We start from the raw sequence: 26,261 nt of genomic DNA, 5'->3' as shown, positions 1-26,261 counted from the left end.
ATGAATATTGAAGATAAAAGAGCACTGTATTCATACTTTTTAACAATATAATTTTTTTGCTAGGATTCCAATTGCTGAAATCAAGTTTTCTTTCAAAATAAACCAGACATTTAAATCAAATACCATGCCCCAAACCTTTGAACTTATAATCTATACAATATATAATTTTTGCTTCAAAAAAAATAAAAATAAAATAAAAGTAAGAGCTTTTTCCATCAGAATAAACAAGTATTAGAATGATTTTGAAGGATCAGGGTGTTATGAATGCAAAGGACCATAGAAATTGACGTATTGATTACAATAGAAAAACTTGTTTTTACAATAATAAGCTTAATAATAATACCATGTTTCTGTGTACTTTGTCATCAGAATGAACTTGTAAGGGTGTTTGAATGCAGCAGAAATGGAGCTTTTTGACAATACATGTGTGACCCGTGATGGATATCAATGGAGGAAATTTATATATTTTGTGTACACAAATTAAAAATTCATAAATTGGAGAACTGAAGGCAGTCTATCTACCCCACTTTCTGTGTTTAGGTAATTTTTCCCAAATTTGAAATTTATATATTTTGTGTACATTGTTTAAGGGGTCATGAATTTCATATATATATATATATATATATATATATATATATATATATATATATATATATATATATATATATATATATATATATTATTTTTATTATTTTTTTTTTTTTTTTTTTTTCTGGAGGGGGAGCTTATGGTGTTAATAATGATTTTACTTTGAGATCAGTCACAAATTAGAAATCAGTACTTACCTGAAATAAGTATGACATATGGGACTGTTTTTGAAAACTTTTACTAAATTTTTACAATTAAAATTGCAGACTGAGATGCAGGGTTGGGAAGGTTACTTTTAAAATTTATTATTTTAATATAAAACTAAAACCGGCAAGTCACTGTCTTAATGATTGTGTTATGGAATCATTCAATTTGTTCAAAAGGACTGATTCATTAAGGAATGAAGCAAGTGATTTCATGAATGTAACTGAATCATTTGCTTAGCCGATTCCTTCAAAACATGGATTCATTTAGGAACCAAACAGCAATTAGTTGCTAACAGATATGCAGTTCTTCTGCTGTGGAGGATGTATTTTGAATAATGCAATGCAATAATAACATAATGAGTGTAAAATATTAATGGATGCCAACTTATTGGGACAATAAATCCCTCCCTATACCTACCCTAGCCCTATTATACCCGATAAAGCCTTTATTATTAAATCCACATGAGGCACTTTTTTTTTTCCACTTTTTGACTATTTCCTTCATTGTTTATTGAAAATAAATATGCTTCTGAAAAATGGGAGCAGAACAAGACGAGTTTGGCAAAAGGAGGATTCGAACTTGTGTCAATCACACAAAAGTTGATATATGTGTATTACTCCCTATGCCACTACTGCTGCCGTTAAACATGCCTCTTTTGTAATGATGATTATTGGGTAGTTGCACATGGCTGCCATATTGGATTTCTGATCAGCAAGTGTGTCCTTGTGTTGTGCTCAATTTCGACCCCCTGCCAAATTATCAACCCCCTTGTTAAATTCTCTACCAGATTGCCGAATCCTCTTTTTGTGCTTGGAAGAATAAATAAAGAAATACATTAAAATGTGCATCTTGGCAAAAACCCTAGTAAACACAGTCAGTTAGGTATGTCTTATTGTAAACAGTTGAGAAAGAAAACCCATGTGTGTCAGGATATTTTATAAAGCTGTTAAATGGATTAACACAAAATCGCATTCTAAATCGGCAATGAATCACTTGCGATTTTGAATGCTATTTTGTGTAGCTTGTCAGTGAACTATGGCTCTGTGTAGTAAACAGCTGCTCTGGGGGCAGCTGTGGCCTAATGGTTAGAAAATTGGACTTGTAACCAGAAGGTCGCAGGTTCGAGTCTCGGTGCTGGCAGGAGTTGTAGGTGGGAGGGAGTGAATGAACAGGGTTCTCTTCCACCCTCAATACCCATGGCTGAAGTGCCCTTGAGCAAGGCACTGAACCCCCAGTTGCTCCCCAGGCGCTGGATATATACCTGCCCACTGCTCCAGGTGTGTGTTCATGGGTGTTATCACTTCTCACTGCTGTGTGTGTGCACTTGGATGGGTTAAATGCAGAGCACCAATTTCGAGTATGGGTTACCATACTTGACAAATGTCATGACTTTCACTTTTTTTTTTTTTTTTTCACTAAATGCCACTCCATCTGAACGCACATGCTGGAGATTAACTACTAATCACAGGAATGGCCTTAATGATGAGATGCGCATGAAAAGCACATCTGTTGTTTTGCACAGCCCTAATATATATATATATATATATATATATATATATATATATATATATATATATATATAATTATTAATATATGTGTGTGTGTGTGTGTGTGTGTGTGTGTAATTATTATTTACTTATTTAATATTTATTTTTATTTTTTACAATGAGGGAATGCTGACAGCATGACCGGTGACTGAAACAATGCCAATCGTATTGGTCCACGTGGCCCGTGATGTCATAGCGGGTGCCTGGAAGCATAAAAGGGCACCTACTGAATACGCCACCAACTTAGTTGTCTGAAGGGGACGTAAACAGGCAGGCTAAAGGCATGGAGAGGGGATGCAGCATCTCGTTCCCTCTCATGGAACCATGGTTACATGCGTAACCCGAGGCGTTCCCCTTCTAGGCAACTCCACGCTGCGTCTTCTAGTGGACACAATGGGAAATAAAATGCCAACTATGCCATGCCAAAGCACACGCCTCTCCACCTGGTGAGAGGCTGAGAACGTGACAGACATACACTAAGCCTTTCCTCAGAAAGGGGCCAAGCCACTGACACCTCGGGCCACTCACATAACCTGGCAGAATGGGGGAACCTGATTCAGATAAAGGGAAACCTCCCACCCAAGTTAAGAACACAGCTATCCTCAGATAACTATCCTATGTGAGCAATGCTAGCCTGAATACACAATACCACTGAAGAGGCTAAATTATAAAGCCTCAGGGGGAGCTCAAAGAGATCGCCACTTAAATCAAGGAGAGTAGCTGCTGACCTAGAACATAGCAATCCTCAGATAGCTATATCCTAAGGGTCTTATGAAGGCTCATAGACCAAGAATGAACAAAACACCGCTAGCCCAGATAGCCAGGAAAGTCATTCCTGCAAAGCTGCCCAGACCACAGAGAGTGGGCTATCTACTTACAACCCTAGCAGGGGAGATAGCACTGTCTAAACAAGGGCTCAGGGAGTCCGCTACTTAAAACCCTAAGCAGGGAGCAATCACTGAGCTAGCACGTAGCTATCCTCAGAAAGCTAGCCTCTAGGAAAGGGGAACAGCTAGCACATAGCTATCCTCAGATAGCTATGTTTCCAGGAGAGGGCTCACCGCAAATTGCCAGTTAAAACACAGCTAGCCTCAGATAGCTGTATTAAGTAAGCCTGTCCTGCCATATCAATGGCTGGAATATAACCACCCTCAGATGGCTATAATAACGAGGTCCACAATCAGTGTCAGTCCCTCAGTAGACTAGCGAAGCACTGTGATATCGACCAGAAGCTCACAAGAGGGAGATCCGGATCATGAGTGAATTATTTGCTAAAGAGCAAACCCATAAACATCATTAGTCCAAGATCAAAGCCTGATGTAAACAGTGACCATAATACTAGAGGGCTGGACACAGCTATCCTCGAATAGCAGTTCACTCAGATAAGGCTGATGTTTTCCCAGAACAGAGTGGGCCATCTACTTAAGACCCAGAAGGGGAGACAGCACAGTCTAGCCAAGGGGCACAGGGAGACCACTACTTAAAAACCCAAAAGGGGAGCAGTCTCCGACCTGGAACACAGCTATCCTAGAACAGCAGATTACCAGACAAGACTGCAGCGCTTACTTGAGAAAGCGGGGAACTCAACCTAGTTATAGAAGCCAGGTTAGAACACCGCTTTATTCCAGAGCAAAGCAAGCTTGAGCTGGAGCATAACCGTGGATGGATCTGAGACAGCTACACTCTGAGCAGAGGCCGTTCACTTAGAGCCATGAAGAGGGGGGAACATTCTACTCAGCCCAAACTTAATAATCAGGATTCAGAGGGACCACCCACTTAAAAATACCTAAATGCCTGGAGAGGCAACCCACTCCTAAACCCATCTGGCCCAACACCGGAAGGAACATTCCCCCTAACCACTCTATGTGCTAAAACGCCCTGGGAGAGAAAGCTTGCAAGCATCTCTCCACAGAGTATTTAAATATATCCACACCCAGCGAGACTCTCCACACACAATAACATGCATATTGGAGAGGCATGGCCGAGCTGAATATCGCTCCAACCGCAATCTCAGAAGATCAGTGTTGAAACAACTCTGTGCTCACACTTCATCATCACAACAACCCAAATGCTTTCTGCAGCATCGGACAATGTGTAAGGAGAAGGTGTGCGGCTCCCGCTGATCAAAGCATTAACCGCAAGCTGAGATAAACTGTGCCATAGCAACGGCAGAACTGGGGCGCAAGACACAAACGCTTTGCCCCATGGACATGATTTATTAAAGAGATAGTTTCACCCCAAAATTTACTCAGCTACAAGCCATCCTAGGTGTATATGACTTTTTTCTTGCAGATAAATCCAATCTGAGTTATATATAAAAAATAAAAAAAAAATATCCTGGCTCTTCCATACTTTATAATGGTAGTGAGTGGGTGTTTAAAGTCCAATAAAGTGCATCCATCCATAATTAAAAAGTGTCCCACCTGGCTCAAGAGGCTGAATAAAGGCCTCCTGTAGCGAATTGAGGCATTTTTGTAAGAAAAGTATCCATATTTAAAACTTTATAAACCATAATCTCTAGCTTCCGCTCACTGTCGTATTCGCGTTCAGTCTGGCAGATGATGGGGGGCTATCATAACCCGCTTTTACAAAAGCATAATGTTTTGTTTCAAACATAAAATGGTGTTTTATGATATTGATATGTAATATTGATATTTGAAATTATTTAAAACATGAAATATGCTTGAAATATAAAATTCAATTCATCAGTAGGGGTCAGCAAGTTACTGTTAATGAGTGTGTCATTGAGATTCAGCTGATTCATTCAAACAACTGATTGATTCAGGCAATTGACTGTTTTAATGAGGGAGTCACTGAATCACTCATTAAAAAAAAAAAAATGGTTTCATTCAGAAACACCATCCTGTGTGTTCGACAACGCAAAACAGTGCTGCTTGGAACTATTTTCTTGGTTAAAATTCAGCAAAACAGGCAATATTGTGTCTAAAATGTAAGTAACTAAGTAACTTATACTAAATTAATTAAACTTGTATAAAATCAGTATTACCTTTCTTATCATGCTGATATCTGGAGAAAAAAAAGTTAGTCTTACTGTGATATAGATCATCTATATTAAATTATATAAATATAAAAGGCATACATACATATTTTGCCTCTTATCTTGAATTTTCTGATGTCAGAACGCACATCGTTTAACAATATAAAAAAAAAAAAAAAAAAATTATAAGCGCAGGTGATATATACCACACACCCCAACCTCGACTAAAGTGGAAAGTGAAATCAACCATGGTTTATAGGTTTTCAACCACTTATTTGAACATGAACAAATGCACAGTGTCTAATTTGCAAACGGCATACCACTGATTCATCAAACCTGCTTTCTTGCAGTCTGTGTTCCAACATTATTTTGTAGTAAGTAATGAATATGCTGTGGGGAAATGTACCGGAGTAAAAGTATAAAATTTGGATAGGATATATAGTGGAGTAAAAGTGAAAGTTGACAGAAATATACAGATTCTCAAAAAAAAAAAAAAAAAAAAAAAAGTACTGTAACATAGTATTATTACACGGTAATTATATATAAAAAAAAAAATATATATATATATATATATATATATATATATATATATATATATATATATATATATATATATATATATATATATATACCCTGAATGCACTGTAAGTTGCTTTGGATAAAAGCATCTGCCAAATGCATAAATATAAATGTAAATATCCAAAATCTGTTTGCAATTTAGCAGCTTCAAAATATTGGCATCACCTATACAAAGTTTGGTGTGACTTGCATGATTGCCCTAAAAGAAGTATGCAATAATCCACAGCCTGGTTTAAAAAAAAAAAAAAAAAACATTCAAACCAAAATAGCTGACTTCCTGTTGAGAATAGCTAAATGGGTGTAAATTAGAAAGTTTTCCAGCTGAAAACAATATATGTACTGAGTTTAGTCATTGTAGCAAAAACTTGCCCATTTCTGTGCTTTTGCCAATATATAATGACCGATAACTATGATATGTGTGTGTCGAGTTTCTTGAAATTCTTAGCATGTTAAGTGCCTCAAAATCACTGGAAAAGAATATTAAAGTTTGGCATGTTGCTGTGGCAACAGTATTTAAAATATAAAGAATCCCATTGCAGTTTTACATCTGCCATGTTTTGATGTTATTCCTATGAAGTTTGAAGAAAATTGAGTAAAAAATCATAAGCTGACTTCAAAGCATTTTGAAAATGACACACTTCCTACTGCCATTTGGTGGCGCTTTAACTTTGACTCATAATAGTCACTATAAAACAGTGTGACACGCTGTTCAAGCTCATTTATGACGTTTTTTTTTTTAAATGACACAACACACTTACTTACACGTCCTTTATTTGTGAATTGGAATATCAGATAGTTGATGACATGGTAAGCAAGTGTGTAAATATTTTGAATAAAAAAGGAAAAACAAAATAAAAGCAATCCATCTGTCAAACTGTGTTTTAGTGGCTGCGGTGTATCACGTGACAATCATGACGAGTCACAGTGGAAACATAAGGAGAAACGTTCTAATATAACAACTGCCTAAAAAACTCAGAATATTTTAAACTTAAATTTATGCATTTAGCAGACGCTTTTCTCCAAAGCCACTTACAGTGCATTCAGGCTATCAATTTTTACCTATCATGTGTTCCCGGGGAATCGAACCCCCAACCTTGGTAACGCAATGCTCTACCACTTGAGCTACAGGAGCACTAGAACAGCACTAATCTTGAAAAGGTTAAGGGCCCTGAAAGCCCAAAAAAATATATATATATATATATAAACATGATACATAAATTCACTAGTCATATAATTAGAATATCATCAAAAAGTTGATTTATTTCACTAATTCCATTCAAAACGTAAAACATGTATATTACATTCATTCATTACACACAGACTGATATATTTCAAATGTTTATTTCTTTTAATTTTGATGATTATAACTGACAACTAAGGAAAATCCCAAATTCAGTATCTCAGAAAATTAGAATATTACTTAAGACCAATACAAAGAAAGGATATTTAGAAATCTTGGCCTACTGAAAAGTATGAACATGAAAAGTATGAGCATGTACAGCACTCAATACTTAGTTGTGGCTCCTTTTGCCTGAATTACTGCAGCAATGCGGCGTGGCATGGAGTGGATCAGTCTGTGGCACTGCTCAGGTGTTATGAGAGCCCAGGTTGCTCTGATAGTGGCCTTCAGCTCTTTTGCATTCTTGGGTCTGGCATATCCCATCTTCCTCTTCACAATACCCCATAGATTTTCTATGGGGTTAAGGTCAGACGAGATTGCTGGCCAATTAAGAACAGGGATACCATGGTCCTTAAACCAGGTACTGGAAGCTTTGGCACTGTGTGCAGGTGCCAAGTCATGTTGGGAAATGAAATCTGCATCTCCATAAAGTGTGTCAGCAGCAGGAAGCATGAAGTGCTCTAAAACTTTCTGGTATATGGCTGCGTTGACCTTGGACCTCAGAAAACACAGTGGACCAACACCAGCAGATGACATGGCACCCCAAACCATAACTGACTGTGGAAACTTTACACTGGACCTCAAGCAACGTGGATTGTGTGCCTCTCCTCTCTTCCTCCAGACTCTTTGACCCTGATTTCCAAAGGAAATGCAAAATTTACTGTCATCAGAGAACACAACTTTTGACTACTCAGCAGCAGTTCAGTCCTTTTTGTCTTTACCCCATTCTGACGCTGTCTGTTGTTCAAGAGTGGCTTGACACAAGGAATGCGACAGCTGAAACCCATGTCTTGCAAATGTCTGTGCGTAGTGGTTCTTGAAGCACTGACTCCAGCTGCAGTCCACTCTTTGTGAATCTCCCCCACATTTTTGAATGGGTTTTGTTTCACAATCCTCTCCAAGGTGCGGTTATCCCTATTGCCTGTACACTTTTTTCTACCACATCTCTTTCCTTCCCTTCGCCTCTCTATTAATGTGCTTGGACACAGAGCTCTGTGAACAGCCAGCCTCTTTTGCAGTGACCTTTTGTCTCTTGCCCTCCTTGTGCAAGGTGTCAATGCTCGTCTTTTGGACAACTGTCAAGTCAGCAGTCTTCCCCATGATTGTGTAGCCTACAGAACTAGATTGAGAGACAATTTAAAGGTCTTTGCAGGTGTTTTGAGTTAATTAGCTGATTAGAGTGTGGCACCAGGTGTCTTCAATATTGAACCTTTTCACAATATTCTAATTTTCTGAGATACTGAAATTTGGGATTTTCCTTAGTTGTCAGTTATAATTATCAAAATTAAAAGAAAAGAAAACATTTGAAATATATCAGTCTGTGTGTAATTAATGAATATAGTATGCCAGTTTTAGTTTAGTGAAATAAATCAACTTTTTGATGATATTTTAATTATATGACCAGCACCTGTATAATAAAAAATAAATAAATAAATACATATTAATAATAATAAGCCCTATGGGGCTCTGGCCCTAATAATAATAATAATAATCCTTAGGAAAACAATAGGGTCCTATGCCCTTAGTGGCTTAAACCCTAAAAATAATAACCCTTGGGGGAACTATGGGGGCCTGTTAAATGTAAAAATTCCAGTAGGGTCCTTGCACTGTGGTGCTCAGGCCCCAATAATAAATTGAGCAATTCCAAGAGGTTCCTCGTACCGCTGTCCTCGGGCCCTAATAATAATAATAAATGGAGCAATTCCAAGAGAATCCCCGTACAGCGGTGCTCTGGCCCTAGTAAGAGATTCATTGAGTGGTGTAGACAGCACACTATGTGATGTCACTATGTGAACATTATTTGTTCCCTTGATTTAGCTTTTGTATATAATTTAATACATAATATATAATTTATTATTCTTGTTTCAGTTGCATCTGATAATCGGTTAATTGATTTAATTTAATTATTTTAATACATTGCAGGTGGATTTCTCAATAAAGATGAAGTGAGAATTCTTCATTTTGAAGACAGTGGAATTGCATTTGAGAAATGCAAGTTAACTAGATTCCATGCCAAACTTCTGGACCACACCTTTTCCCCTAAAGGTGTTCTTTTGAGGAGTGGCTTCTCTGTGAATTATCATTGTGAAACACTTATCTATCAAACTTTAAAATCACACCTCACACTTCATGTGTACTTGATTCCAAGTGATAAAAAAATGATAGAGGTTTGTAATATTGAAATTAATAGTAAAACTATAAAAAACAAGTTTCTGCTTTTGTACTTTTATATATACTATATAATGTGTGAAAATTCCTTTATGTAGGCTGTTCAAGAAAATGAGGCTGATAGCAAGGCTATCACAAAGCCAGGACCAGAATCCTCGCTTCAGACGAAGACTTGGTTTTCACTGAGGACACTGGAGAAAATGAGGAAATCTGACTCTAATTCTGAAGTCATACCCGAGGTGCTTTATTGATTGTAATTACAAAATATTATAGTTTATAGTTGTGTTTGTGGCCTATTTCTCTCATCAGTGTTTCTCAATCTGTTGTATTTCCCAGTTGTGTCAATTGCTGTGTAATTTCGAAGGTGTATCTTCCAGTTCCATACCAGTTATCGGCTGCATATGTCATTGAGGCTGCCTTATTTCAGAGAAAAACAAACAAACAACAACAAAAACAGTATATTTGTATGTAGGATGAAACATCTCAAGCAATAACAATTTTATAATTGTTACTTTTTTTAAATGATAGAGCCTTGATGATGAGGCTGAAAACTGCCAACTAAAAAGGGCACAACCTTCAAAATGAGACAGCTAATTTCATATACATGGTCCCCACAGGTCCCTAAAAACACTTAAATTCCTGGTTTCACAAACAAGGCTTAAGCCTAGTCACAGAAAAAAAAAAAATGCTTAAGCTGTCTTAAAGGGATAGTTCAACTAAAAAAAAAAAAAATAGCCCATGATACTCACCCTCAGGGCATCTTAGGGCATTTGAGATTCCTCTTTCAGACGAAACCAATCGGAGTTATATAAAAAATTGTCCTGGCTCTTCCAAGCTATACAATGGCATTGAATGGTGCCCCTGTTTTTGAAGCCAAAAAAAAGAGCATCCATCCATCATAAAACTACTCCACACGGCTCCGGGGTGTTAATAAAGGCCTTCTGAAGCGAAATGAAGCATTAGTGTGAGAAAAATATAGATTTTTAAAAATGTATAAATTGTAATCTCCAACTTCCGGTCACTCAAGCAGGTGCGTTGACGACAAGGCTTTCAGTCTTATGATGTAAGCGTAGCGGAAGGTGCATCGTAAGCTCCAGGGAGAAGAGTGTAGTCTCACGAGAACCAAGTGTTGTTCACAGCACAGAGAAACCACAATGAACTACATCTGTAGTGTGTGCCGCGGCTGCAGCCTCCTCCATCTTGCCGAGTTCCTGGTCGGTATACTCTGGTTCAAACAAATATGGCTCCAAAAACTCATTCTCCCCTTACCTTATATCGAAATTCTCTGACATTTTTGATTTCTCCTCTGTGCTTCTGTGTTTGTCACTCTCTCCCCAGAGCTTAAACTACATCATATGATTGAAAGGCCTTTATATGATTGAGAACCTTGTCGTTAACATGCCTGCTTGAGCGACTGGAAGCTGGAGATTACAGTTTATAAATGTTTTAAAATCAATATTGTTCTTACACTAGACAACAAATCTAATTTTTTCACTTCAGAAGGCCTTTATTAACACCCTGGAGCCATGTGGGTTAGATTTATGATGGATGAATGCATTTTTATTTTTGGCTACAAAAACAGGGGCTTCATTCACTGCAATTATACAGCTTGGTGTACAATACAGATGGGTCGGAGACAGAATATCACAGGTAAGGTGGTATTTATTGACATAAGCAACTTTGGAAGAGAAAACAGTGGTCATTCGGTGATTGCAGAGAGTGAGTAAACTGAATACTGTCCTAGAGATGCAACTACTAGGGTGAACCATGGAAGTAGTAGAAGAGTGGAGACGTTGAGGGCTGGTGACACTACACCCACTAACGAAAGAACAGGAGGTAACTTGCACTGGAGACAGGTAGGATATAGCAAATGGAAGTCCTTGAAGTCGGCACACTAGTAATGTTTTTTGCGAACGTGACCGGACAGTGACTGTTTTGTGTGAGTGTCTTTTAAGTAATAATGGATGATGGTGCTAATAATAATAATAATCAGTACTCAGGTGAGGGAGTGCGCTAATTGGATGGGGTTTTCTGGCGTGTCTGTGACACTTTGAAAGCCAAAACATTTTTTAAACACGCAAACTTTGATTGTGTTCATCTGCAAGACTTCAGTTCCATGCCACCTGTCTGCAATTATCAGGAGTACCCCTGGGCTAATTTTCATTTCTTGGTGAACTATCCCTTTAACTGAAAGCAACTTGCACTGTAGTGCTGAAATACAGCAATAGTAGCACTCCTAGTAGCAGGTTTTTTTTTCCTTTTTCTAGAGGCACATATAAATAATGAAAATAATAATAATAAGAATAATAATAATAATAATTATCATTATTTTACAATCCTATCAAATTTAAGGTAAAAAGAAAATCTTATGATACACGCAGGCAAAAAACGTCCCTTCAACAATGTTGCAGGCTTCATAGTCTATCTCCCTTCATGCAATTAGTCAGTACCCCTTAGCACTTTGATTGGCAGGATCAGCTGTGTCCAGGGGTGGTGCTGACATCTACAGGACAGTAGCTCTCCAGGAGCTGTTGGGATCCCTTATGAGAGCTGCATCCGAACATGATAACAAAGGGAACAATAAGCGAAGACTCTTCACTTCATGGTGCAGAAAATGGCAGTACAAGAATGTCTTAAGTTTTTTTTTTTTTTTTTTTCTGCTGGGCTATCCCTCTCCATGATAATGTTTATGTGATGGCCATAGCTACTTATCACACAACTTTGGGTGATGGATCTTTAGGGAGACACCTTCTGGTTCAGCTGTTGGTATGCTGTAGTTCACCAGGCAGGGTTCCTTGGCAAGCAAACAGTTTGTTGAGGCTATTGCTACAGCTTCAAGGTCAAGTTCAAGTTTAAGTTGAGCTGTATTGTCATTCCGTTACATGTGGGGACATACAGTGGAACTAAATTTCGTGCCTCACAAGACCACGGAGCTAAATAAATACAGACATACAACAATGAAATAAAACAGTACAAACCTATACACAACTAACCTTCTGACAGATATTGACTATAAATATATTATATACAAAAGTTTACCTATACATAAACTAAAAAAATACAAGCTATACGAATGCTTAACATAAATACTGTACCTATGCACAACTAACCTACTGACAGCTTCTGACTATAAATATACTATATATAAAAGTTTCCCTATACATAAACTAAAAAAATACAAGCTATACAAATGCTTCACATAAATACTGTACCTATACACAACTAACCTACTGACAGATTTTGACTATAAATATACTATATATAAATGCTTACCTATGCATAAATTAAAAAAAGTACAAACTATACAAATGCTTCACACAATATTGTACATGTGCAAAGAAAAAAACATTGTTAGTCAAGCAACTGGCTGGGGAACAGTACAAGATGATTTGTAGTGAATGAACATTTAAACATGCACATATTACTGAGTCTTTTGTGGGATTAAGTACACACAGTAATGTGTGTGAAAAGTGTCTAGTGCGCATAGAGGAGAGTGTGTTACTACAGGTTTGTACAGACCCACTCACCTATGTGTAGCACAAAAAGAGAAAGTTTCAGACAGTTTTTTTTCTGTGATGTGGTAAGATTCTGTGATGTGGTAAGATTGGTGGGTGTGTTTGGGGGTGGAGGAGATGAGATTGTCCATGTTTCAGGAGGTAGAGGGTTTGTGTGGGGGTTTCAGAGGAGGGTGGGGTGATTTAAGTTCAGGGCTCACACAGCCTGGGGGAAAAAGCTGTTGAGCAGTCTGGTGGAGCAGGCTCTGATGCTCCGGTACCATCTTCCTGATGGTAGGAGCTGGAAGAGACTGTGAGAGGCATGGGTGGGGTCCTACACGATACTGCTGTCTTTGCTGGAGCATCGTGTGAAGAAAATGTCCAGGATGTAGAGGAGAGGGGCAGCAATGATCTTTGAAGCTGTGTTCACTGTCCGCTGGAGGGTCTTGCGGTCTGCTGCACTACAGTTCCCGTACCAGACAGTGATGCAGCTGGTCAGCACACTCTCAGTGGTGCCCCTGTAGAATGTGGTGAGGATGGGTGGAGGGAGACTTGCTCTTTTCAGCGGGTGGAGAAAGTGTAGGCATTGTTGTGCCTTCTAGGAGAGTGACATGGTGCTAGTGGTCCAGGTGAGATCCTCTGTGATGTGCCCCCCAGGAATTTAGTGCTGCTGACTCTCTCCACAGTCTAGCTGTTGAAGGTCAGTAGGGGGTGGTCAATGGAGTTTCTCCTGAAGTCCATCACAACCTCCTTTTTCTTCTCCACATTGAGGGAAAGGCTGTTAGTGCCACAACATTTGGCCAGTTGTGCCATTTTCCTCTCTGTATTGTGTTTCATTGCTGGTGCTGATGAGACCTATCGCCGTTGTGTCATCCGCAAACTTGATGATGTGGTTGGAGATGAACTTGGCAGTGCGGTCGTGGGTCAGCAGCGTGAAGAGCAGCGGGCTGAGCACACAGCCTTGTGGGGCACCTGTGCTCAGTGTGGTAGTGCTCGAGGTGTTGTGGCCAACACGGACTGACTGAGGTCTTCCAGTTAGAAAGTCCAGGATCCAATTACAGAGGGAACTGTTAAAGGGTTACTCCACCCCAAAATGAAAATTTTGTCATTACTCACTTACCCCCATGCCGTTCCAAACCAGTAAAAGCTTTGTTCGTCTTTGGAACACAATTTGAGATATTTTGGATCAAAACTGGGAGGCCTGAGACTTTCCCATAGACTGCCAAGTAAGTAACAATGTCAAGGTCCAGGAAAGTATTAAAAGCATCTTCAGAATAGTCCATCTGCCATCAGTGATTCAACCTTAATGTTATGAAGCGACAAAAATACATTTTGTACACAAAGAAAACAAAAATAACGACTTTATTCAATAATTCCTCTCCTCTGTGCCTCTCCAAATCAGCATAGCGCCATTTTGGCAAATCTGAGCAGTACGCAGGTGGTGTAAACTCTGCTGTGTAAGCCGCGCTGTGCTGATGCACTGTTTTCTTTCAAACCAAAGCGTAATTGCATGTAAAAAACGTATCCTTGTGGTGCAGCTGATACAGAAGAGTGTACGCTGCCTGCGTTCGGCTCAGGTGGTAACCCTCTCCTCCCGATGAAACTATGTTTAGCCTGAATGCACTGTAAGTTGCTTTGGATAAAAGTGTCTGCTAAATGCATAAATGTTATATAGCTAAACTCTGCAGGACAGCGGCACGGCAAGGTAAATATGTCATGGCAAAAATGGCATTCAGTACAATCTAGGATGAACAGTCTGAAAGACAGCTATGGCCATTCTAGTAGTTCTAGTGTCAGATACTGTGGTTCTGAGGAATAAGGAGGAGTTAGGAAGACATTGTATGACATATGGAAAGCCTGTGCAAAAGGTATAGACAACTAAATAGTAGTAAACAACAACAAAAAAAAAAACTATACACACACAGTCCTTAAGAGATAGCACCTTCATAGCCAAGCACAAAGGAAAATAACGGGAGCTGCAAAACCTAGTGCTACAAATACCTTTGGACTCTTGCAACAGAGCAGCCTACCCACACCTTAACTAAATGCACACCCTGGTCAAATAAGTAATTTTAGCCGCTGCATGTGATGGGATGAGGGGAAAAGAGGACTCAAATGCAGAGGATTAGATTCAAACAGAGGTTTATTCTCAACGGTGAACAAAAATAAAGCTGTAACCAAAACAGCAAGTCTCTGGAGTAATCCAGCTTCGGTTGGCAGAGGGATGCGGACAAAACAGTCTGATGACTTCCCAAGACCCAGCACTCACACAGGACCAGCATCCTGAGAGTAGTTGGAAACCAGGAAGGCACCCTGACCCGTGACAGGACCCCTCCCCTCAGGGACAACACCTGGTGTCCCCGGAGGACTCACAATGACGCCAGTGAAACTGGTCAATGACAGCGTGATCCAGAATGTTACGAGCCGGAACCCAGCATCTCTCCCCCGGACCATATCCCTCCCAGTCTACCAGGTATTGGTGACCTCTACCCCTACGTCTCACATCGATCGGCCGCCATACCGTATAAGCCGCCCACCCTTCGAGGAGTCTGGGAGGTGAGGAGGCAGAGGTCTGGGGCTGAAGGAGGGAGCAAACGGGCTTGATCTTAGATATGTGAAAACCTGGTAAATATTCTTAAATAGGGGGGTTAACTTGTCACACCGACACTGGACTAAGCACTTTAGAAATGATAAATGGTCCAACGAATTTGGGTCCCAGTTTATGTGAGGTAAGCCTAAAGTGAAGGAAGTGAAGACAACCAGACCTTCTGACTACACATGTAAAGTGGGTGCTTAGTACGGTGATGGTCTGCCGACGCTTTGTTCCTCTCGCCAGTCCGGGTGAGGGCTTCTCTGTTGATCCTCCAAGTATGGAGGCACCTCTGAATGAATGCTTGCGTGGATGGAACAGCAGTGCCAGATTCTTGGGAGGGAAATAATGGTGGCTGGTAGCCTAAACAGCACTGGAAGGGAGACAAACCCGTAGACGAGACCGGGAGGGAGTTATGTGCATACTCTTCCATGGTTAATCTGGAACTCCAAGATGATGGTTCGGCAGATGCCACACAGCACAGAATCCTCTCCAAATCCTGGTTAGGACACTCAGTCTACCCATTAGTCTGCGGGTGATAACCAGAGGATAAACTCGCTGTCGCTCCCAGCTGTCGACAGAATTCTGTCCAAAACCTAGACACAAACTGGGGACCCCTGTCAGAAACCACATTCACCTGGAGGTCATGAATACAGACAATGTGATCCAAGACAACAGTCGATGTCTCCCTTGCTGAGGGAAATTTGGGGAGGGGAATGAATTGAGCCGCCTAAAAGAACCTGTCCACCACAGTGAGGACTATCGTCATGCCAATAGACTGGGGCAGGCCGGTGACAAAGTCCATCACTATGTGTGACTAGGGACTGACAGTGGCTGGAGTAGTCCTGCTGGGGATCGATTGGAGCACTTACCCTCAGCACAAACCGGACAGGGTGACATGAACTGACAAGTATCCTGCACCACGGATGGCCACCAAAACCACTGCTTGATCAACATGCAGGTGTGAGTCGCTCCTGGGGGGCAAACTAGTTTGGACAAGTGGCCCCTCTGTAGGACGTTAGTTTGGACTGACTCGGGTACAAACAACAGACCCTCTGGGCATCCCGTGGGAATAGCAGTGTCTCATAACGCTGTGTGGACCTTGAATTCCACCCAGGAGGTGACTACCACCACCACCCGTTCAGGTGGTAGAATGGGCACAGGGAGGGTGGGACTAGCCTCAGCCTCAAAGAGCTGCGACAGCATATCGGGTTAACCATTCTTGGACCCCGGGCGGTAAGGGATGGTAAAATTAAACCACCTGAAAAACAAGCCCTGCGAGCCTGCCAAGAATTTAGTCTCTAAGCGGTGTGGATGGTCAGTCCCAACAATAAAAGCAACCCCTGTGCCCTCTAACCAATGATGCCACTTCTCCAGAGCCAGCTTAACAGCAAGTAACTCCTTATTCCAAGTGTCGTAATTACATTTTGAGGGGGTAAAATGATGAGAAAAGAGAGCGCAGGGATGTATTCTCTCATCCGAGGATTATCTTTGGGACAAAATAGCCCCAACCCCCACCTCTGATGCATCCACCTCCACAATGAACTGAAGAGACGTGAAACGAAGAAGCACTTAAGATTTTCAAACACAGTCTGAGCTGGCAATGACCAACAGCAATGCTTCCTAGTGGAGGTGAGATCAGTCAGAGAAAGGGCAAGTTGACTAAAGTTCCAAATGAACTGCCTGTCAAAATTGACAAACCCCAGAAATCGCTGGAACGTTCTACGACTATCTGGGGTGGGCCAATTAGGAACTGCTTTTACTTTGGCAGGATCAATTCGGATACCCACTGGAGAGGATAAATCCCAGGAATGGAACCGACCGTGCGTGAAACTCGCACTTTTCCCACTTGGCGTATAAACGATTTTCAAGTAGCCGCTGGAGCACTCGCCTGACATGCTGGACATTCTGGGAGAATATCAGGATATTGTTGAGGTAAACAAAAACAAACTGTTCGACCATGTCTCTGAGCACATCATTGAAGAGTGCCTGGAAGACTGCTGGGGAGTTAGAAAGCCCAAACGGTATGACCACATACTCAAAGTGCCCCGTGGGGGTGTTAAAGGTGGTCGTCCATTCGTGTCGAATTGTTGTGATCAACATTTTTATTCAGAATTAATTCGCTTTCAGAAACAAATCACAGTTCATGGTTCAAAAGAACTGTGTACAAACAGATGCCATGAAGCTGTCCACTCGTACAGAGAAAGAGGAGGAAAAATAAAAGTCAGAAAAGCATACTAGGCTATCTAGCAACATCTCAGCAACATTTGTCCAACTCTGAATAGTGTTGTCCTTTGTGCCGTTGAGCCTGGCAGTGGTACCTTCCAGTAAGACAATGTCTCTGAAGTATGATAGCCAAGTGAAAGTTATGGAAGTGGATGGTTCTCTCCATAATTTCAAAATAGTCTTTTTGGCAGCAGTACTTGCAGCTGATAAAGACATTTTTTGATGAACATTCAAATGGAGACTGGAATCGTCTAACAATAGAAGAAGTAGTGGATCTCGAGGTACATCTTAATGCATGAGATCCGAAAGAACGAAACATACAGTTTTGCAAAAAGGAAACATCACCGGGCATTCCCAAAACATGTGCAAGTAAGAACCTACTGTAGATTTATTACATAAACGACAGTAAGGATCAGATCTAACCTTCATCTTGTATAGTACACTGGGAGGTAAGTGATAAGTTTTGTCCAGCTTCATAAAGATGGTTGCCCCCTGCAAAAGCTTGAAGGCAGATGACATCAGCGGCAAAGGATAACGATTCTTCACCATGATGTCATTCAAGCCCTGATAGTCTATGCAGAGGTGCAGTGAACCATCCTTCTTCTTCACAAAGAAGAACACCGCCCCAGCCGGAGAGGAAGAGGTTTGAATGATGCCTGCTAACTGAGAATCATGAATATACCTCTCCATGGCCTCCCTCTCAGATCTGGACAGAGAGTAAAGGCGCCCCTTGGGTGGCTCCTCCTTGAGGAAAATGAGATGTTGGGGAGGCGTGTCACTCGCTACTCCTGACGTGGCTCTAGTGACAGGCTCAGAGGTAAACACACTACTCCAATGGGGATAAATGGGGGGAAATCCATTTATCCACTCAGATAGCGAGGTCGATGAGCCTATCCAGGCTCGAGAGTATCATCCTTAATACGCTCGGCCAGACCGTGTTTATTATTAATATTGTTGTTCCAGCCACAGGATGCCAAGAGCGTACGAAACTCCGTTGAGTAACTGGATTCTGACTGTTCTCCCTGACGTAGCAGCGACAAGGCTCGTGCCACCACTGTAACTTGAGCTGAGCGATCAAACACCTTGCGTAATTCCTCTGAGAAATTCTCAAAAATGGAGTAATAGTTCATCTAGTTATCCCACATGGCCGTTCCACACTCTCTCGCTTGACCCACCAAGAGCAAGATGGTGAATGACTACTTTGGACTGTTCTGTGGGAAAACATGAAGGCTGCAACGAGAAAATCAGAGAGTACTACGACAAGAAGGAATGACGTGTTAGGCTCACCTGTGTAAGGGGAAGAAGTACTGAGTGTGAAAGTTCAGCGCAACGGACACTAGTTCCATCGGGAGGAGGGGTTACCACCTGAGCTGCAGGAGGGCAGGTATGCAGCTGATCAAGCCATTCTGACAGTTGGTTAAGCTGGAGAGAGATCTCGGTTAAAGCGTGGTGAGAAGCTGTGATTTCCTCTTGTTGCTGACCCAGAAGAGCTCCCTGCTGCATAAGGGCTCGGTGCACCTCATCCTCCTCTGTTGTGTCCGTGATAACTGGTGGGTAGATTCTTTGATGTGAGGAGGGGAACAGAGAACTCAAATGCATGATGCAAATAGAGGTTTATTTTCAACAGTGAACAAAAACAAAGCTGTAACCCAAATAGTGAGCAAGTCTCTCGAGTAATGCAGATTCGGTCGGCAGAGAGATGCGGACCAAACAGGCTGATTACTTCCCAAGACCCAGCGCTCGCACAGGACCAGCAACCTGAGAGTAGAGCGAGGCACAGTGCGGCAGTCCTTCGCTCTACGCGTCCTGGAGTACAGGTAAATACGGAGATCAGAGCAAAGCATAGCACAGAACATCAAATACATCAAACACAAAACTATCTATTCACAACACGGACTAGACAGAAGAGAAATATAAAGGACAGGGTAATCAGCAACAGGTTGAGTAGAAGCAACTCATGATCTGTGCAGTCCCACCACCAGATCAGCGCTGATTGCACCGGTCACGAGCTGTCGAAAAAGACAAGACAACATAGACAGCAGAGGGAGCCAGGAAGGCACCCTGACCCGTGACACTACAAAAGGGTAAACTTATGACTACAGTTCACAATATACGAATGATTTAAGAACAGTCACTCTCTTTAATCTGGTCAAATAAATGAATAAAGCACAATGACAATCAATATAAACTCATATGAACAAAAATATATGTTAAACAAAAATAACAAACATCACAAACACCAACAGTGGTACCACCGTGGTGATGTAAAATGGTATGACTGTTAATGGTATGACACATTCCATTGCACACTACCAGAACATAGCAAGAAAAAACTGCCTTGAAAGGTAATTAAAACAGTGCAACAGTTAAATTCTAAATAATTATGATACTGCATTACCAATATTGACTCATTGTCATTATTATACGTCAGTGAATAATAAATGATGAAACAGTGAAAGAAATAACACTTACATAATGAATAAATGGCTTATTGATTTGTTAATGTCAATAATAGAGTGCAATTCCCACTTATATTATGACAGAGTCATTGACCTAGTATAATGAAATATCATAAGTAAACCACAAGATTAAATAGTATGCTAGAGAAGATAATACAAACATATAGACAATCAGCTGTGTACTGTAATGTTGCTCCAGTGATGACGTCATTCAAGGTTCACCATTACATAATCACAGAGAACTAACCAGCTAACATAACATGGAACACTGAACAGACGAAGAATGTCTTCAGGTTACGACTGTAAGCATGACTCCCTGAGAGGGAACGAAAGGCTGTGTCAGAATTCTTTGGGAAAGCCTCTGCATGATTGTGTCCTGAAGCATGTGTGAAATCAGTCTAGTGTAATGGCAAGATGCCACAGGTGGAGTGTTATAGAGACCAGGAAGCTTAAATTGCATCCAAAACAAACATGGTCAGCGTCTGATAGGTTAGGTTGAAGGAAGCCACTGAGATGGATTTAGGAAGTATGGCAGGGCGAGGCATCATGTTGTTCCCTCTCAGGGAACCATGGTTAGAGTCATAACCCAGAGACATTCCCCTTCGAGGGAACTCCCACTGCATTAGAACACTTTCAGAACGGCAATACATGAAGTGCTACCCAAATATAAATTGCTTTAGAAGCCGTCATACTTCTCCTAGTCCAGATCCCTAAATGGGAGAGGACAAAAAACCACACAACCTTAATTCTTTTGGTGAACTAACCCTTTAAGTCTTGTCGGTTGCACCTTTGTTTTTAGAATTTGCACCAGGCACTCCAAAGGTGCCTACTATCATGTCGTTTCATACCCATACGTGGTAAAAGCTTTTATTTCCCTGAGGCTGGTTTACACTCCAAAGGTGCCTACTATCATGTCGTTTCATACCCATACGACCTTTGTTCATCTTTTGAACACAAATTAAGATCTCACTGCTTATGACTGAGTAACATTTGTAACTTAAAAAATTATTAATCTATATTTAATTTATACAGTGAATACTATGCAGTGTTACTTTACCTTTGATTATTATTTTAAACATATTTGAATAACCTGAAAATTTGCATCTTTGTTCTATTGTATGTATAATTGTATGTCATTGTTACGATTACTGATCTCCCCCCAAGTATGTGTTTTTCTTTATTATTATTATTATTATTATTATTATTATTATTATTATTTTTCATGTAGGCCTATATATCTGTTGCGTATGTCCCAAATGGAGTACAGGATGTGCAAATTTCAGATAAATGTTCATGTTATATGTTTCAGTTGCATTTGTGAGTTACAAAAATGTATCTGGTTGGGTAAAATACAAAATAAAATACAGAATATCATAATATCAATATTGATCAATATACTTATGAAACAAATTATATTGTAATTGTACCTTCTAAACATTTTTCTTCTCTCCATTAGAAGATACAACTCAAATACAAGCCCATAAAACCAAATTTCTTTGAAGTATTCATTGATGCTCCAAAAGAGGACTTCTACCTTCAGCTGATGGCGCAACAACACAAAGAAGTTGTATGGAATGTCAAAATACGTCAAGGTAGATCATGTAGACATTTGTTATGGGTTTCATTTTGTTATGGGCCAAGCACATATTCAAGTAAAAAGTCGTCATACACTCACCATTTCTGAAGACCCCTTTAAACAAAATTCCTATGCTTGTATTAAAACTTTTTTTTCCCCTGCTTATTACAAGTGATAGTAAGATGTTCGGTTACACTTTATTTTAAAGGAGTCATATGATGATGATAAAGAGAACATTATTTTGTGTATTTGATGTAATTAAATGTGTTCATGCAGTTTAGGGTTCAAAAAAACACATTATTTTCCACATACTGTACACTATTGTTTCTCCTCTATGCCCCCTATGATTTTTACAAAGCTCATCGGTCTGAAAAGCGAGGTGTGCTGTGATTGGCCAGCTATTCAGTGCTTTGTGATTGGTCCAAATACCTCAAGTGTATGATGGAAATGTTGCTCCCTTCACCATACTGTGGTGCCATCTCCCGGCATGACAAGACAAAACCAATAAAACCCATTACAAATGAGGCATTTGTTGCATCCAGTGGGGACATCATTACTGACTTATATTGTCTTTTAACATAAAAAACATAAAACCATGTCTGCATTTGTAATTGGAGATATTACAAACAACAAGCGCTACTCTACACTGCTCAAAACTCATGTTTGAATCATCAGTTGCAAATTCTTTAAATATTAAAAATAATAATAATAATAATGTACTTACAGTCTGTGAGTCAGAAGAGCTGGCAGATCAGGAAACAGTTCTCCATAAAATGCATTGCACACATCTAAATATTTGGGTTGAAAAGTTCTGAAACAGTGTTGTTATGACAATTTAACCACTGATTTCTAGTCATGTCCTCCTTTCGAAGGCCAAACAAAGTAGTTTCGCTTTCACAGTGAACCACAGCATCACACACGGTGGGCTAGAGTGAGTGGAGGCCAGCACGACCCTGGGCTGGACTCCGCTTCGTCCACGGTGAATTCTGACAAACACATGTGACGACCCTGGGCTGGACTCCGCTTCGTCCACGGTGAAGGCGGATCTGGCAATCCACAGCGTGGCAACAACAATAGAATATCTCTTTGGATTTGAGACTTAAGTCCTTGCAACTTCACAGATCTTGTTTATGCACCAAGAGCTTGTAACATTCCAAAATGAAAGGAAAAATTTAAATCACATCATATGACCCCTTTAAGGTGTCCTTGTTACAGTGTAATTTTACATATGATTACTGAGTAATATTAATTAACTATATGTACTTATTATATGGTTGGGGTTAGGATTCAGGTTTGGCTTAGGGTTACTTGCATGTAATTATGCATAATTAATTAAGTTGGCTTGACAAAGCCAACTTGCTGAAATGCTATTTAAAGTTCTTCTTCTTTTTCTTCTTCTGAGATTAAAATTTCTGACTCTTAACTCCTCCTAGAGCTACAAACTCTATCTATCTATCTATCTATCTATCTATCTATCTATCTATCTATCTATCTATCTATCTATCTATCTATAAACTATCTACAAGCTTTTAAGCTACTTCAAATAGGCTTTCTCAAGCCAACTTCAAAGTTTGTTCACAAACTTTACTTGTCTGGTTGTTATTATAATAGTAAGTACATGTGTAAAAAAAAAAAAAAAACACACCTTAAAATAAAGTGTTACCGGATGTTCATCTTCACTATAGTAATATTAATATATTAATATTTATAAATTATTGATTTGACTGCACAGACACTACTGGATAAGTACAAAACTTGAACTGAATTGATCTTGATGATGGTATTATGTCTTTTGAGCATTTGTTGCATAATCAAATAAATTTACACAGTTACTGAATCAAACTGAATCAACACCGAACTGACTTGAGCTGAATAATGAAAATAATTATCTTATGTGGAGCTGCTTATCACTGAATCAAATTTGTGAATCGGATAAATTATGAAATTTTCACAACTGAATATTGCATGATTGATTTTCAGCATGAGAAATAATTTTGGGTCACTGATTCATTTTAGTCACTGACATCCTGTGGTGGTTGGGAATAACAATATGGCTGCTCAGTAACTTCATCTCCTGCTGGTCACCCATACAAGTCCATTATTGCTTGTCTTACTGGCAGCAGATATGATTTTATGATATTTTATGCATTTTATACTATTTAAATAATGTAAATCTCTCCCCTCCCCCTCTTCAGCTGATTACAGTCAGAATGTTTCTTCAGTGGGTATGTGACAAATTCATTCTTGTGTTTTAGTAGTGTTTCATGTATATGTTCAGTAAACATTAATTATGTCAACAATAACTAAATCAGTTTGCTCCTGTTGCAGATGTACGCAGAGAATCTTACAGCTCAAATGGTAAGCAATAGAAAATGCAATTTCAATTATTTATCATTTTAATTTGTATTGAAATTGAGATTTATTAATTTAGATTATATGCTTTATCTTGGAATATTCATTTTGTGAAGGGCAACTGCATGACATTTTAATCCACATGCAAATCAAATGCAATCCCAAAGTGTTTCTAAATTAATTCAATATTAATTTATACGTAAGTTTAAATCCAACCGTGTCTAAATAGTCCATTTCAGCTTCACATTGGTCCTACCAGCAACAGCACAAACAAAACCATAATTTACATTTTGAATTAATTATATACAGTAAACAGAGTGGCAAGCAGTAAATTGTTCTTATTATGATCAATGAAGCTGTCCACTGCATGTTGATAGACTTAGTTTCCTCATAGCTGATTTTAATGATCAACTGATAGGCTCTTATTTTCATTCAAATTTGTCTAGGTTAATTGTTTAAATTAATACTGTGAAATGCACAAAGTGTTTTATGTCTATAGATTTTATTTTAGGCAAGTCGTTGTGTTGATTTGAGAAGACTAATTGATCAAACATATGCTCAACTCACTGTCTGCTGCTGGCCGATTGGTAGCAGGAGCGCCTTATTACAATGATGAACTGAAACTTAGTATACTTGCCTTACCGACATGTTAAATATATCTATATAATGCTTTAAATTACTATTTTAAAACAAAATAATTCAAATCGAAAACAAAAACTCTTTCATTATGTAATCCATAAAGATGCATTTCTCTCTAAAGGCACATCCAATGAGGAGATGGCAAGTCAGGTTCGTTAAATTCATCTTTGCGACACGGACTCAGAAAACACTAGTTTATTAACAAATAATTGAAATATCCCCTCACTATTTATTTATTTATTTCTGTTTGTTTTTTTGGGCTGCTGTGCCAAAATTGTGTTCGCATTCAGAATCTACAATTGCCTATGACAGCATTTTATTGCAACGTTGAAAAAATAACTAAATAAGATCATAATATTTTGAGAAAGAAGTCAAAATTATGATAATAAAACCATGTTATATCAAGTATCAAAAGCTTAAAATGCTTTTTTGTAAATATTATTATTTATTTATTTATTTTTTATTCTGAGCAAACCGCTGTTAAATCAGTTGTTCATGTGTTTGAACATACATTTTTTTGAAAATAAACATTTGTTTTGTCATTACAGCTGTTGGTAACAGCCGTGTGCATGAGATCCTCCTACAGCATCTTGAATATCTGACCTCGGACGAATTAAAATTATTTAAATGGCATTTGACTGAAGGTGTGGAAGCTTTCAAAAAAATTCCCGAAGGTAAACTGGAAAAAGCAGAAAGATGCAATATTGTGACATGCATGATTGATCAATATGAACTGGATGGTGCTGCTAAACTCACTGTGATGATTTTGAAAAAAATGCAAAAGAACAACGATGCCAAACAACTACAAGAAAAGCTTGATATGAAAGGTAAAGATGAATTCCCAATACACAAGTTTTGTGCCACTCTTTAAAAATACGGACTGCTTTTGACTGTTGTCTGTGTATATATTACCAACTCACCACTTCTTTGTTTTCAGGCACAGACTGAACAGCAACCATGATGACCAAGAGTGCCCTTACGAAAAAGAAGTTTATTCAAGTGTGCTATTAGTATACTTATTTTAAACTAAAAATAGGAAAGTATACTTTTAGTTTACTTTTTATGTACTTCTCAGAAATGGGCTTTATGTACTTCTAAGATATATACTTATAATGACAATTAAGTATACTTGACTTATACTTACAAAAAGTCAAAATATACTTGAACTTTACTTAAGTATACTTAATAAAATAAACTTGAAGTATACTACTTTTTGGTAAGGGTGGATATAACTTATATATAATTTTGTATATATGTATCAGCTAAAAGATCAGTTTAAGATTAGCAATCAATTCTTTCTTTCATAAGCGTCTTTAGAGGAACACTGTACACATTATTCTCCTCATAGATCTTAACTTTTGTTCTTTCAGCTAACATCATACATGTAAATAGTCATAATAAGTTTTCAGACATAAAGACACTTTTCTTAACTATAGTA

At 39.1% G+C, this 26,261-nt stretch overlaps 1 protein-coding gene across 1 annotated transcript; it reads left to right on the top strand.

Annotated features, from left to right (window-relative positions):
* Positions 1-502: 502 nt before the first annotated feature.
* Positions 503-25,917, top strand: LOC122145736. Its single transcript, XM_042761294.1, has 8 exons — positions 503-540; positions 9,242-9,486; positions 9,586-9,726; positions 21,713-21,848; positions 24,028-24,057; positions 24,161-24,190; positions 25,372-25,650; positions 25,761-25,917. The coding sequence occupies exons 2-8, from the start codon at positions 9,478-9,480 to the stop codon at positions 25,769-25,771; spliced, it is 636 nt and encodes a 211-aa protein (XP_042617228.1). The 5' UTR covers positions 503-540; positions 9,242-9,477; the 3' UTR covers positions 25,772-25,917.
* Positions 25,918-26,261: the final 344 nt, after the last annotated feature.

Source organism: Cyprinus carpio, chromosome A7 (genome assembly GCF_018340385.1).
Source record: "Cyprinus carpio isolate SPL01 chromosome A7, ASM1834038v1, whole genome shotgun sequence".
NCBI lineage: Eukaryota > Metazoa > Chordata > Actinopteri > Cypriniformes > Cyprinidae > Cyprinus > Cyprinus carpio.
Note: the sequence above shows the minus strand (reverse complement) of the source record. Positions and strands in the feature narration are given on the sequence as shown.

Bases quoted from the DNA above. Each gene is read 5' to 3' on its own strand.
- LOC122145736 (XM_042761294.1), top strand. The intron at 9,727-21,712 runs GTGCTTTATTGA...TCTCTCCATTAG, and splicing joins ATTCTGAAGTCATACCCGAG to AAGATACAACTCAAATACAA. The intron at 21,849-24,027 runs GTAGATCATGTA...CCCCCTCTTCAG, and splicing joins GAATGTCAAAATACGTCAAG to CTGATTACAGTCAGAATGTT.